This window comes from Eutrema salsugineum, unplaced genomic scaffold, assembly GCF_000478725.1.
Source record: "Eutrema salsugineum unplaced genomic scaffold, Eutsalg1_0 scaffold_9, whole genome shotgun sequence".
Classification (NCBI taxonomy): Eukaryota; Viridiplantae; Streptophyta; class Magnoliopsida; order Brassicales; family Brassicaceae; genus Eutrema; species Eutrema salsugineum.
This window is the reverse complement of record NW_006256342.1, coordinates 4,297,541-4,311,143: the sequence shown is the minus strand read 5'-3', so window position 1 is coordinate 4,311,143 and position 13,603 is coordinate 4,297,541. Positions and strand designations below refer to the sequence as shown.

At 36.4% G+C, this 13,603-nt stretch overlaps 3 protein-coding genes across 3 annotated transcripts; 1 reads left to right on the top strand and 2 right to left on the bottom strand.

Moving 5' to 3' along the window:
- Positions 1–3,038: 3,038 nt before the first annotated feature.
- On the top strand, positions 3,039–3,826 carry LOC18007812 (21 kDa protein). Its single transcript, XM_006390786.2, has one exon. It carries the CDS (start codon positions 3,043–3,045, stop codon positions 3,670–3,672), a length of 630 nt encoding a protein of 209 aa, XP_006390848.1. The 5' UTR covers positions 3,039–3,042; the 3' UTR covers positions 3,673–3,826.
- A 2,087-nt stretch (positions 3,827–5,913) lies between these two features.
- Positions 5,914–10,418, bottom strand: LOC18009113 (probable phosphoglucomutase, cytoplasmic 2). The gene is made up of 18 exons (XM_006390785.2): positions 10,232–10,418; positions 9,489–9,570; positions 9,315–9,370; positions 8,951–9,064; positions 8,772–8,834; positions 8,506–8,625; positions 8,302–8,402; positions 8,113–8,172; positions 7,915–8,014; positions 7,662–7,819; positions 7,478–7,573; positions 7,280–7,343; positions 7,111–7,192; positions 6,853–7,031; positions 6,687–6,763; positions 6,451–6,583; positions 6,239–6,355; positions 5,914–6,140 (listed from the first exon to the last, which is right to left on the bottom strand). Exons 1-18 carry the CDS (start codon positions 10,310–10,312, stop codon positions 6,069–6,071), a joined length of 1,755 nt encoding a protein of 584 aa, XP_006390847.1. The 5' UTR covers positions 10,313–10,418; the 3' UTR covers positions 5,914–6,068.
- A 305-nt stretch (positions 10,419–10,723) lies between these two features.
- On the bottom strand, positions 10,724–13,040 carry LOC18009318 (putative receptor-like protein kinase At4g00960). Its single transcript, XM_006390783.2, has 6 exons — positions 12,751–13,040; positions 12,513–12,646; positions 12,099–12,309; positions 11,751–11,985; positions 11,478–11,628; positions 10,724–11,387 (listed from the first exon to the last, which is right to left on the bottom strand). Exons 1-6 carry the CDS (start codon positions 12,848–12,850, stop codon positions 10,935–10,937), a joined length of 1,284 nt encoding a protein of 427 aa, XP_006390845.1. The 5' UTR covers positions 12,851–13,040; the 3' UTR covers positions 10,724–10,934.
- Positions 13,041–13,603: the final 563 nt, after the last annotated feature.

The following is a 13,603-nucleotide window of genomic DNA, read 5'->3' as shown; positions in this document are numbered from 1 at the left end:
TCTTTTTCACCAAGGCATAATCATAAATCACTATTGAAAATTTCGTATAGTTTTCCATTAATTCAGGCTTGTTTGGACCTACAATTAGAAAAAAGATTCCCATCCATGAACTTCTTAGAATTTGTTTGATTTGATAATAGTTTTTGACAAAATAAAACTCGTGGTTGCGAATTTGTGACTATGAACGACCTTTAAACTCGATGTATATAGTAATGTAATAAATTTTAGCTCAGATCCAATTTCTCGTCGATTGCAATCTGTAATCCACTTTAATCATGTGATGTGTATTTGGACAAGACATCTTCGCATTTCGATGATTTGGAGATGAAATTAATATATAGTATTTTTTAGAAAAGTTTATTATATTCTTCTTCATTTTTATCGAAAGACCATTGAGTTGATACTTATATACTTCCTTTTTTTATTTACAATGAGGTACAAGATAGTGCAGCATTGGTGCTTAAGGACACAAACAAGATTAAACCCTAGTAAACAAAATAGTTTTCTACGAGCTTAAATAAAAACAAGAACATTAGCAATCATCTATGCACATTATCATTTTTAGTAACTTTTACGTTTTTGTTTTCGATCTTTTGGTTTAGAGTATGATGTTGCTAACATGATTTACCGCATAATTGTTATAGGATAAAGAGATGAACTGTGAGTTTGGTGTTATCTTTGTTTTTCTTTTCTCTTAAGTTTTAACGAATGAGACTATGAAAGTAGAATTCTTTGAAAAAAAAAATTATTTTAAAATACAAAAATAGCCTCGTGTATGGCACATGAAACTGCTACTCTTTAGGTGATACTTACTATACAATTGCTAACAACTGCAAATTAATTGTTGTGATAATTAATGAGATAGCTGGACATTTTAGAATCATTTACATGAATTATCAACGGATGAAACAAAAAACATATAATAGCAAAGCGACATTTGTCCGCACATATTGATAAATGAGTCATCTTTATGACTTTATCCAATTTGAATGTCCGAATAGTACGCTTAATCACGCGAGGCTGTTTAAATGAAATTATGTTGGCATACAAACAACAAACACGCGAGGCCATAACCCTTATCCGACGCCATTTCGATGAGAAAAAACAATAAGAAATCCAAACGATGGCGGATGGCTAATGGCTGGCAATATTTATAAGTTAATTATGAGAAAATATTCTCCAAAAGTTATTGTAAAATTAAGATTTTTTATAATTAAAATCCCATTTGGATAAATGGATTTATCAGTTATTGTTAGGTTTTTTAATTTCTTTTTTGAATAGTGAAAATGACTATTCCCATTTAAAAGAAAAGGAACCAAAACAAAAAGTGTCTGTTTAAATGAAAAACGCAATAATTAATGGGTACTACGAACAATTACAGGGGGTTGACTAAAATACTTGAAAGGTTTATTGTACATGTGATCATCTTCGCTGTATTCGCCACGTAGCTTTTTTTTTTTTAAATCTTTTGTTCTTATTACTCTTTTTTAATTCTCATTTTTCTCGCCAAAATTCATTTTCTTTTCTCAGAAGCGAAATTATTTCACCAAATAAAAAGGAGAGAAAGAAATGGACGACCAAGAAGAGAACAAAAAAAAAAAGTAACAAAGAAGATCATGATACGGTGATGTCGTTAAATCCGCCACGAATTTAGGCCAATCGATTAGTATCATTGGGGGGTTAGACAATCAATGCGTTAATTAATCAACCACAAAAATTTTCTAGTTTTGGTTACACAATTGACGTTGATATATGTGGCATTGTAATCCTAGGCTCCTTATGGATGTCAACGTAATATTTGGGTAGGATCTAAAATGATATAGCCAGGTAACTAATTTAAGTTTTCGCTTTATTTGTTTGGGCTAATCGATTGTGATATTTTGAACATTTTGTTTTACATCCTAAAGTGGATATTATTAAAAATATTACTTTATAGTTTATATCAATCAAGATATCACATCAGTATCATTACTCATTCATCATCTCCATAGTTACTCACTCACCATCTTTAAAATTACTCTTTCATTTAGTGTGTACATCATGAGTTTTCTATCAATACTCTCGTATATCAGGATAATAGATCAACTTAACGCATTAGATTTGCATTTCTGGCGCACCCTCCTCAAGTCAACTGCGAGAACATTAATCACCGATTCTTTTTTGCCATTGAACGAATTCATAGGTTAAACTTTTTTGTAAGGAAAATATATTTACATTCTTAGCAAAAACAAAACATTAATCACCACAACGTATTTTCTTTTGTCAGTGTTGTTGTAACTCCGTAATCATCGCTTTACCAATATACGCCCACAGCATCGGACTTGATTTTCCAAAACTAACATTCAAACAAACAATAGACTTTGACTCACTCACATCTCTCAGACCACTTACAAGGCCTAGAAACTTCATCACAACCCATAATCCCACCTTCGGTCCCTTCTTCTTCAGCCCATATATACATGATCATAAAATATTATTCTGTGTTTTCTCAGTATATACATAGATATATTGTAAATTCGGCACGGCCCATAAAACATACATGCCGACCATTTGTTGGCAGAGATATTCCGGTTTACCTCCAAACTCAGCCTAACTTTTTTTTTTTTGTTATAATAATAACTCAGCCTAATTTTTATATATTTACTAATATTCATACTTATGTATTTAAAATAAAAAAATAGAAATTCAAAATGTATTTAAAACAACAAGAATACATAACGGGTAGTGCCATTTTCAAAAACTGTATAAATTACTCCTAAGAGCATGTACATCAGTGAACCCCAAAGAGAGGGGTTCACCAGAATATAATAATATTTTTTTTTGGTTTTAGTTTTTCTTTTTTATTTAATTCAAAAATTATAATTTTCGACCAATCAGAATGCTCCATTTCGAGATGATACCGTCTATTCATGTTCGTCGGGATGATACTGTCTCTTCAAAATTAAGCTCTTTTGTTTCAAAAACTGTGCCATGAACCCCTCTTAATCCCCTGATGTACATGCTCTAAAAAGAGGATTTCATCAATCCAAAACACATCACATAATGATAGTAACAATGATCAGACTCATTCTTCTACTTCTCTTCTCCTCCCTTCTTCCACCAATCCTCACCGTCTATCCCCCACCCTACGACGGCTCCGATTTCATCCGTACGAGCTGCTACACCACACTCTACCCTGACCTCTGCTTCTCGTCTCTCTCTTCATTTGCTAACTCCATCCACAATGACTCGAACCGCCTCGCACGTGCAGCCATCTCTCTCACTCTCTCCAACACGCTTCACCTTGTCTCCTACCTCCAAAACCTCTCATCTCATGGCTGCGTTGACCATGGTTGTGGTGGTAGACCTAACCACCCAACCGATGCAGTCATCCTCAAGGACTGCTTCGAGAATCTTAAGGATGCTGTCCATGAGATGAGAGGTTCAATGAAACAGATGAAGGCGCTTGTCTCCACGGTCTCGGTCCAGTCGTTTAGGTTTCAGATGAGTCATGTCAAGACTTGGCTTAGCGCAGCTCTTACTTATGAGTATACTTGTACGGACGGGTTTGAATATTTTCACGATGACGGTTCCATCAAAGATGACGTCTGTACGCGAGTGAATGAGGTCAAGAAGCTGACCAGCAATGCCCTTGCTTTAGTTAACCTCTACGCCGACAAGGCAATACCATAATCGAATATATATCCGTCATCGATCAAAGTCTTGGAAGATTGAATTTGTATACATAAAACTGTATTAATTAATAAATAAAGAGTTACTAGTCGTTGCTGTCTGAATGTCTGTTATGGATACTGTTTGTGTGACTACTTTTCCTTACTTGTTAATATATTTTTGTGTCGAGATTATTATTACTTAATTTTTTTTTTAGAATATATCAAATATATTAAGTAGGTTAAGATAACGTGATGAAAATAAATAATTGAACGATAAGTTTTGCGTTTATTAACTAGTTTCTTGATTTTTTGGTCAAAAAAACTAGTTTTTTGACCTATTGACGAAAGTAGCCGATCAATGCATCATGATTGATATTGCATGCATGAGCTGTAACTCCACTATCACTTGGGACTTAAAATGATAATACTCGGATTCAAGTACATATTGTGAATCATGCATTCGGAAGTACTATCAAACAGACTTAATTATCACTCTGAGTACTTTTCAGAAATCAGACACTAATTAACATAAAACACTTCAACAGATATGAAAACATAGCTAAGAAAGAACACACACCAATTTACAAGTTCAAGAATTTCGATTTCAATTCGTTTTTAATACTGGCCAAAAATTATCGTTTGTAAAAGTACATACCATCTTTCTCCACATTCTCCACAAACACTCATATACTGAAAGTCTGAAAAAGAATTCAACGTCTTACCAAAATATTTTCATTCAAGATGAAGAAGAATCATATTATACACAGTGTGTTTGGTATACCTACATATTCATGTGATTTTCAAATAAAGCCAGGAATGAAAATATATTATTCACTTCTTCTTAATTGATTGTAGAAAAAATATAAGTAAGAAACGATCCAATTACATACCGAATATTCTTCAGAGACTAGAACTCGAAGTTTAGATAATTTTATCAAGAATGGAAAAAAGCATATTCAGTCACTATCCATACCATATAATATATACACAAAATAATAAAATACTATTAATTAATCTGTTATGATTACTTTTCATTTTTTCAAGATACCACATATTTCGGGTTGACGCGCTATCACTATCGAATATAATTTAAAGATGAGATAAAGGACGGAAGTACGATCAATAATACACTAATATTAAAATCCGTTATTGTCTATTGTGAATTTGTGATCATATACGTCCTTTGTATTTTGTTTGTACAAGTATATAAAGTAATACAGACAAAGAGAATGAGAGTCTCTCTCATCATGTTACGAAACTTACCGAATTATACTAGATATCAAATGCAATACCATAGTCATATATCCCTCAACAAGATAAGTTCTTAAGTTGCTTAGTCTGAGTTTTGCATAGAGACCCATCAAAGAGTTACTTATAAGTAATACGTTTATTATATCATATCATCCTTTACTTTCTAGTTCTGAAATCTTCGTCTTATACACTCATCAATTCCAGATCCAATAATCTAAACAGGGGCGAAAGTCCAAACTTTGAGCTATACATTCAACGCACCAATTACTAGTCGATAATGTCAACTCCATAAAATGAATATAGTACCAGTTCTACCCATTATAAAAGAATTTATATAAGAAAATGATACATTTTCAATTTTCCGTAACACTTCTCTTGTAGGACGTCTCTCTTTACGTCAATATCGAGTTGTTGCAGAAAATCTGAAAATCATTATAAATTTTATATGTATATAAATAGCTAACCACCAATGTTATGAATATAAGAAACTGATGGTTCGCTAAATCGTTAGTCTTTGTTAGACAAGCCTAGTAAAAGATAGACAAATGATATATGAGGACAAAGGAAGAATGCCTAAACTGGAAGGAGTGTTTGGATGGTAATGATACAGCTCTCTTCTCTTTTGGATCGACTTAGAACCCAAAGAAGAACCCGTGAACCTTTGACTCATATCTTCCTTTTTTCCATGTCACCAAGACTTTATACAAACTAACACATGCCTCGAGCACCATTCCTGTTTTTAATCTCTTTTCCTTTTGGGGTTATGTCGTGCGTTTATGTTAGTTGTAAGTTAAACCATTCTAGTACCCACATAACTAAATATTTACCTTAGTTTTGTAATCATGTAATGGAAAGCAAATACGTTGCACCTCAATTGTTGAAGTCTTAGGTATTATGTACCAGTTTATTGTTGGATCCTCTTACCATGTATGATGTATCCATCTGCGACACCTGTTCCGATGTTCTTGCATATTTTTAACTTGTCACTTTTGGGAACTCGTACAAAGCTAAAATTCAATTGCCACCAATCTGTATTTTCCATTATGATAGATGTTTGGAAGTATGTATAGTTTTGTAAGACAAAAAAAAAGTAAAAACCCAAATTCATAAGAATCGAAGTTGGAACAAGAGTAGTATAGGAGACAGCATTATCGGCAAGCTGTCTTATGTAATGACGGTTGGGGATGATCGGCCAGTGAACTCTTGCATCTTCGACAGCTTTAAAGCAACATCAACCTGCGAGAAACCAGTTATCAACAAATTGGTGTTAAACAAACATGACAAAGATCGAATTGGGTAACTTTCTGAGTAGTTAAAAGGTACTTGAATCTGACCAGAGGAGCAAGAGCATCCTGAGAATCTCGGCCGGTCTTTGAGGCGTCCTTCTCGTACTGTTCAATGTAGAGCCTGATTGTTGCTCCTTCTGAGCCAGTTCCCGAGAGACGGAACACCTTTACGACATTATTCGACAAGTAAAAACATCCCGGGATCAGTACGAGACATTATCACAAGTATTGTGTTATGAATCCATTTGGACAGGACTTACAAGTCGTGATCCATCCTCGAACAAGTATCGGATCCCTTGGTGCTTTGAAACAGAGCCATCTACTGGATCTTTGTATTCAAATTCATCAGCGCTTGCAACATTTGCCACGTTCGGATGGATTTCCTTCACAATCCTGAACAATTATCCAAAAACACTTGTTCAGCTGATGAGCGAGTCTGAAAGTCGTTTATGTAAAAAAAAAGAAAATCAAAAGAAGTGAAGAGAGAGAGGCGTACTTGTTCACTTCAGGAAGCGAAGACTGCAACTTAACCAAGAGCGCCATGAGTTCTTTAGCTGCAGCTGCGTCTACGTTCTGTGGAGTGCATTTATAATTGGTAAGTCGTATTGTTTATTTCGCATATTGTATGTAAGTAACCCTTTAAAGAAATTTGACAGCTTTACCTCATAGTCGTAACGAGTGTAATAGTGACGGCCATAAGTAGCCCAGTGCTGGCGAACGATGTCTTCCACTGTCACTAGTTTTGCATTCCCATCAAGGGTTTCCTTGTTCTTGTGAGCCAGTATAGACAGCCAAGCAAGAACTGCCCAGATCCCGTCTTTCTCGCGGATATGATCCGAACCTGTGGAAAAGCTTCTTTGTGAGCTGTGTAGGGTTGTTAAGGTTTTAACACATGTGAAGATCTAGCAACAGACGCTAACCGGTTCCAAAGCTTTCTTCACCACATACAGAGCACATCCCAGCATCCATAAGATTGCCAAAAAATTTCCAGCCTGTTGGAACCTGGAATGAAGTTATGTTAGAGAAACGGACTATGTTAACTTATTGTGACAAGTAGAAGCTAGAGAGCAGCTGCACAGTGACGTGTACCTCAAAGAATTTCAGGTTCAAGTTTTTTGCAACGACATCAAGAGCAGCAGAGGTCGGCATGCTCCTGAAATATGAATGTAAACGAAGAGAATTAAACAAGAAAAAATGGTACTATAATAACAGAAATGTATGATGCGAGAGTCCAGATTTTTCAATCTATGACCAGAAAACAACAATGAAAGAATTCCGGATGCATACCTTGCAACACCTTTTAAACCAGAGCTGAAGTACGGTATGGCTCCAACAGCATTTGCAGCAATTATGGCAACTGAATCCGAAGGAGTTACGAAAAACCTAAGAAGAAGAGATGTTTTTTTGGTTATAGGTGAGAGTGGTATACTCCAAATCTCTGTGCTCAGTTAAAGGAGCATTAGTAGGCTACCTTTTACCAAGGATCATGTTACGATCTGCATCACCATCAGCAGCAGCGCCAAACTCTGGAGGCTCAACTCCAGGATCAATTTTACTCAATCCCATTCGTGCCACGAGCTCCTTAGCATAGGTAAGGTTGGGATCTGGATGACCTCCTCCAAAATCTTTCTGCAAATTGTTGTGTTGTGATAAGATACCATGTTCAACATGTATTTTATGATAATATTAGGGAATAATAATTCCTGATAAGACAAAAATGATACCTTGGGTGTGCAGTTCAACAACGAACTTTCTTGTGCGCCGAGTTCTTCGACAAAGATACGGTGTGCATAGGCTCCAGCAACTCCATGCAATGCATCATAGCTTCATTAAGCGATCAGAAATAAAACATCCAAGACATGAGCATTTACAGGCAAACAAAATCAAAAGGAAATATTAAGGGACGTCGGCAAACTACGTACCAGAATGTAAATTTTGGAGATGAAAGCAGCTTCTTGATGGATTCAAAGTCGAAGATTGACCTGAAGAGGTGAGAAAATATTTTAGATCATTGAGAACGCAGATTCTGGAACCATTCTCTTAGATACATAGACCAGAGAGGGAGTAGATTCTAGAACCATGCTCATATATACAAAGATGGAAATACTTACTTCATCAATTTGACGTAGTCATCTGCGGAATCAAAAACTTCAACGTCGAATTTTCCTTCCGGTCCCTCAAAGCTGGTTGTACCAATAGCAGAAATATCAACCTGTTGCGTTCAAATATAAAGACCAGAAAAAAAATGATTAGTAAATACAAGACGAAATGATGATCACTGACAAATAAGAGGATCATTCAGAAATGTTACATACACTGGGTAGATCTTCCGCTATTGGGTACTCCTTAATTGTCTTTGTGTTCTCGTAAATCTTATCAGTGATAGATTCAGGAGCTGGTCCACCATTTTCCATATTGTATTTAATTCCAAAATCCTGAGACAGATAGCATGAAATCAGCATATTATCGTAGAGAAGCATATATAGTCTACTAAAATTAAGCAATGATGAAAAGGATGCTAAGTGTGAGTATGAATTGAAAGGAACAAACACAAAAGGGTGAGAACAAGAACAGAACTGACCTCAGTAGGGCCACCAGGATTATGACTTGCTGTTAATATAAATGCCCCTGTGGCTTTAGATCCCTGAAATTGGAGACCAAGATTAGTTTCTACGTCATTACATATTGCGAACACACATAGCTTTAGACAACAGCAAGAAACAAAAACAGCTGGCATGAGGCCTGAGGAAGATATCTCACATCATTTCCTACTCTTTCACGAATAACAGCTGATACAGCAGGAGTTGATAGCAGACTGTTTTGACCAACCCACACCCGTCTAACACCATTTGCTGCTGCCAACTTGATTATAATCTGTCCAGGTAAGGAAAAAAAAAATGTATAAACAACTGGAAAGTATGATACACACACACACAAAAAGAGGAAAGTATGATACATTTGGTATGAAAAGAACTTGATTTTTTCAGGAGAAAGAAACTAAAGAGTCCACCACGTAATAGCAGCAGGTCAATCAGTGTTAGCCAAAGGAACTTGCGAATAGGGGTTGGACGCAAAACGTAGTTCACAGGAATTCAGAAGACATAATGAATGGTAAAGCTTTGACCTGAATAGCCTCCTCCGAATAATAACGACCATCACCAGAGACCACAAGTGTCGCACCTGCACAAGTTAACAAATAATCATGCTCACATGTAATATGCAGTTATCTAAATAGGCTCATTTATGTAAACAAGCTTTTAACTGAATAACAATCAAGAGGGGTTAAGAGAGATCTAACCTTTGACTTTCTCTGGAGTGAGAGCATTGAACGTTGCCTGGACAAAATTTTCTAAGTAATTGGGTTGCTTGAACACTTTCACCTGTAAAATCAGACCAACATAGCATCCATCAGAGAGATTTAAACGATTCCAATCGTCAAAACATTGGTCTACAAGAAACACAGAACACTTGAAGGGGCTAAGACAGAGTCTGTTTCCCAAAATACAAATCGGATACCAAATTCTGATATACAAATGCCCGTTGATCTACCACTTCTACCAAAGTTTGCGCAGATTGCTAATGAAAAATGAAAACTGGATTGACGAGACTAATTGATCAATCAAAGTTTTGTTAAGAAGAACGGATGTTCGACGTCAAAAGAGATCCCAACATGCCTTAGTTTCCAAAATCATACGAAGAATTTGCAATGCCTTAGATTCAGGAGAGACTAGAATTTCGATTTAAACACAAACGCAGACCAAAGCGTTAAACACTACAAAAACAATTTCAAATATGTCACAGCGCGAAAAATGAAACAATGAGTGATTCAAATCTCAAATGGATCGGGATCAGATGACTACATCCCTTATAACAAAGTAGAAGAACGGATTCGCAACCATGAAAACAAAAGGTACAGATTAGAGATATCAATTTCGTTGCGATCTGAACTAGAATGTTTCAGTTAAAATCCAATTCCAACAAAATTAAAAAAAAAAAAAAAAACGCGAGAACGATGACAAGAGGAGAAGCAAACAGACGAACCTTCTTACGGAGTCCAGAAGTTCCAGGTTTCTGGCCATCGATAGGCGAAGTAGAGACGACAGAGACCTTGAACGACACCATTTTCAATCTGAAAGAAGATGAACGGAGGAGGATGATGAAAAATCCCTTAAAGAAGTTATGAGAAGGAGAGTAAGCTAAACGGGAAGGTGACGCGTGTGGCTCGTCTCTTGAATTCGGCTTTTGGTGGACCTAAATAACTTTAGCCAAAACCGAAATACGATTAGAACGCTTCTCACGCATTTTTTTACACACACACACTGTAAAAAATATCTCGACCGTTTGGTTTTAGACATCTCTAAAAAAAAATATTCAGTTAATGGTCATTTTTGTAACCATTTTTGGAAAACGTTATTAGCTGAAAATTAATTAGTAAAGGTGTTAGAAATTTTTTTTTTTGGTTTAAAGAACCGTTAATGGTCATTGTCAGAGAGTTCAGGATCCAGATTTAACCAATAGATTTAGAGAATATGCTTTTTTCCTACGTGCGAGGATTTTTATTTATTTTTTTAATACTTTATGTAACAAATGAATGAATTTTTTTTTTTCTCATATGAGAACCATACAACAGTAAACCTTCCCTGTCCTAAACACTACACAGCCAAAAATAATTTACTTTTCAAAAACCCAAAAAATATTAAAAAGCTCGCTATTTACAATCAAATGTAACCAGATTTATGTACTTTTAATAACTCATCATAGGCCGTTTCCCATGAGGGTCAGAGCTAGAGCTCGTACCAGCACCAGCACTTCTAGTAGCGTGAGTCCGTGTCGGAGTCCTAGAAGACGCTGGAGTAGCTCCACCGGTTCCTGTGTTTGTATTCAAGTTCGAACCAAACGAATCTGTACTTGATCCAGTGGTCGAAAATGTTCCAACCGAGGATGTTCCTGAAGGACGATGCGTTCGACGTCGGTATCTAGATCCCGGGACACCAGGACGCTCCGGTTCTTCAAGATGTCCCGGTTTTCTCGACAGAAGCAGAGACACTCGTCTCATTGGTGGTCTCTGGTGCGGATCACCTTGAACACAGAGCAAACCAATCTGAACGCAGAGTTTGACTTGGTCCAAATCAGCCGAAGCTGCTATCTCCGGGTCTATTATCTCCATGGTCCTGCCTTTCTTGTATAATTTATATGCCTGTGTCACACAATCAGGAACTCTTTAGCATCGGCCATCACAACAACCTTAGAAACAATGGAGAATGAGACCAGAGACTAGAGGGCTTACCCATTCAAGAAGAGTCAAGTCAGGGTGTCTCAGACTAAAGCTCGAGTTCTTCTGGCCACTGATGAGCTCCAGAACCACAACCCCAAAGCTGAATACGTCTGCTTTTACCGATAGAGCACCGTGCATTACGTACTCGGGAGCCATGTAACCACTGTGCATAAGAGAGAAAAATGAACAGCAAGTGAATCACCATTCTACTGTGAAACATGACATTTGTACCAAAATGTCATCTATGCAATTGAGATTTCTAAGGATTAGTGATAGAGAGCATACTTGGTTCCTGCGACGCGTGTGTTGACATGTGTTGCGTCTTCCTGATAGAGTCTGGCCATCCCAAAATCTGCAATCTTAGGAACCCATTTTTCATCAAGTAAAATGTTGCCAGCCTTAATGTCCCTGTGGATGATGCAGTTTGGAGCGTCTTCATGAAGGTAGAGCAGTCCTCGAGCAATGCCAGTTATGATCTCAAGCCTCTTCTTCCAATCTATCTCTGATCTTCTGTTGGACTCTGCATCCAAAAGGAGCAACCACACCGTGTTAAAAACGTCTCATTTCATCAATGAACATATCAATGTATAACATTCGAGGCTAGGCCAATGAGACAAGGAGAAGAAAACTTACTGAAAAGGACCTTGTCGAGGCTTTCGTTTACGACGTACTCATAGACCAAGAGTTTATCATCTCCGTGTGTGCAATAACCCCAGAGATTAACGACATTCCGATGCTGGACTTTAGCCAACAGCTTGGCCTCGTTTACAAACTCGTTTTTCCCTTGCCTTGAAGCCTGAGCTAGCTTCTTCACTGCTATGTCTCTCCCGTCAGGTAACCTTCCCTATTACACACAATTGATACTCATCAGCGGCATGAAAGAGCACACACACACAAAAACCCTTCAGGCTAAAACCCAGACAAGTAATGATTCTGCTGAAATGACAACCACAATGGTTAAAAAGACACTCGCTACGCTGATTATCTGCAACTGGAAAGAATAAAAAAGGAAACTTTGATCTCTGAGAATGCCAAATTGGGGTTTACCTTGAAGACGGGTCCGAATCCACCTTCGCCGAGTTTGTGGGTTTGGTGGAAATTTTTGGTAGCGGAAACTAAGACTTGAAATGGGAAAACTTTCTGCTCCAAAGCTGCAATTTTCTCGATATCGTCTTCAAGACCTTGAGTCAACGAAGAAGAGGTGAGTCAATTTACAAACCCTAAAATTTTGCTGGGGACAAAACAAAAAAAGAAAGAAGACACAGTTGAAACAAACGAGATTTACCTCGTTTGGAGCTGCGTTTGAATGGATTAATGATATTCTGAAAGAAATTCATGGACTTGGTCATGCCCAGATTGCTCTTTTGAGAATTGTTAGTGACCATCCCATAGAAAAGCAACAGAAAGATCCAGAAATTAGAATCAAAACAGATAAGGATTTTGATTGTGCGGCGTTTGACTGTGTTTCTCCGGCTGCAGTTTCAGAATCTCAGGTTGTGATTAGAAAATCTCAGATTGTGATTTAGGAGTGATTGGAGCAAGAAAGGGTGAAAAAGAAGCGTGTTTGAGATTCTCTTGTGCTTTAGTTTGGTTTTATTTGATGGAGAAAATTATCGATGGAAGGATTATGCGAGGAAGGGACGACAGAGACAAAAGTCAAGATGAATTCGTGTTTTTTTTTAAAAATCATACAAAGCAGATAAATAAAAGTCAAGTCTTCCTTACACTTTTTTCAACCAGATATTGCATTTCTTTTCTTATTTTAAAGGGGTGATGATTATATTATTAATGATGTTTATTTAACTTAAAAGTACTAGATTCGGTGGTTTCTAAGTACAGTAAAACCTCTATAAATTAATAATATTAAGACCATGATATCTTATATATAAACGATGACCAACTCTCTCTATATGAGTGTCACCTCAGCATTTTAGTGTTAATATGGAAATGACATATGTCAATTTTTAATTTAAAGTTATAATTTTTAAATAAAATTAATTAATAAATTTTAATATTAAGTTCTTAATCACTCAAAGAAAATGAAAATTTTTTTATTAATTGATTCTTAAATAATATTAATGTAAATATTGAACAATTTATGTTATAATTAATTAAAAATATTGATGGTTTTTTGGTAT

What these genes read in the sequence shown, in the direction of transcription:
- LOC18007812 (XM_006390786.2), top strand. Translation starts at nt 3,043, where the DNA reads ATGATAGTAACAATGATCAGACTCATTCTTCTACTTCTCTTCTCCTCC.
- LOC18009113 (XM_006390785.2), bottom strand. Translation starts at nt 10,312, where the DNA reads ATGGTGTCGTTCAAGGTCTCTGTCGTCTCTACTTCGCCTATCGATGGC. An exon ending in GACTACGTCAAATTGATGAA is followed by an intron (nt 8,173 to 8,301) that starts GTAAGTATTTCC and finishes TCACCTCTTCAG; the next exon opens with GTCAATCTTCGACTTTGAAT. An exon ending in TGAAGAAAGCTTTGGAACCG is followed by an intron (nt 7,032 to 7,110) that starts GTTAGCGTCTGT and finishes GCTTTTCCACAG; the next exon opens with GTTCGGATCATATCCGCGAG.
- LOC18009318 (XM_006390783.2), bottom strand. Translation starts at nt 12,850, where the DNA reads ATGGTCACTAACAATTCTCAAAAGAGCAATCTGGGCATGACCAAGTCC. An exon ending in CAAACGCAGCTCCAAACGAG is followed by an intron (nt 12,647 to 12,750) that starts GTAAATCTCGTT and finishes CGTTGACTCAAG; the next exon opens with GTCTTGAAGACGATATCGAG. An exon ending in ACTTGACTCTTCTTGAATGG is followed by an intron (nt 11,388 to 11,477) that starts GTAAGCCCTCTA and finishes TGTGTGACACAG; the next exon opens with GCATATAAATTATACAAGAA.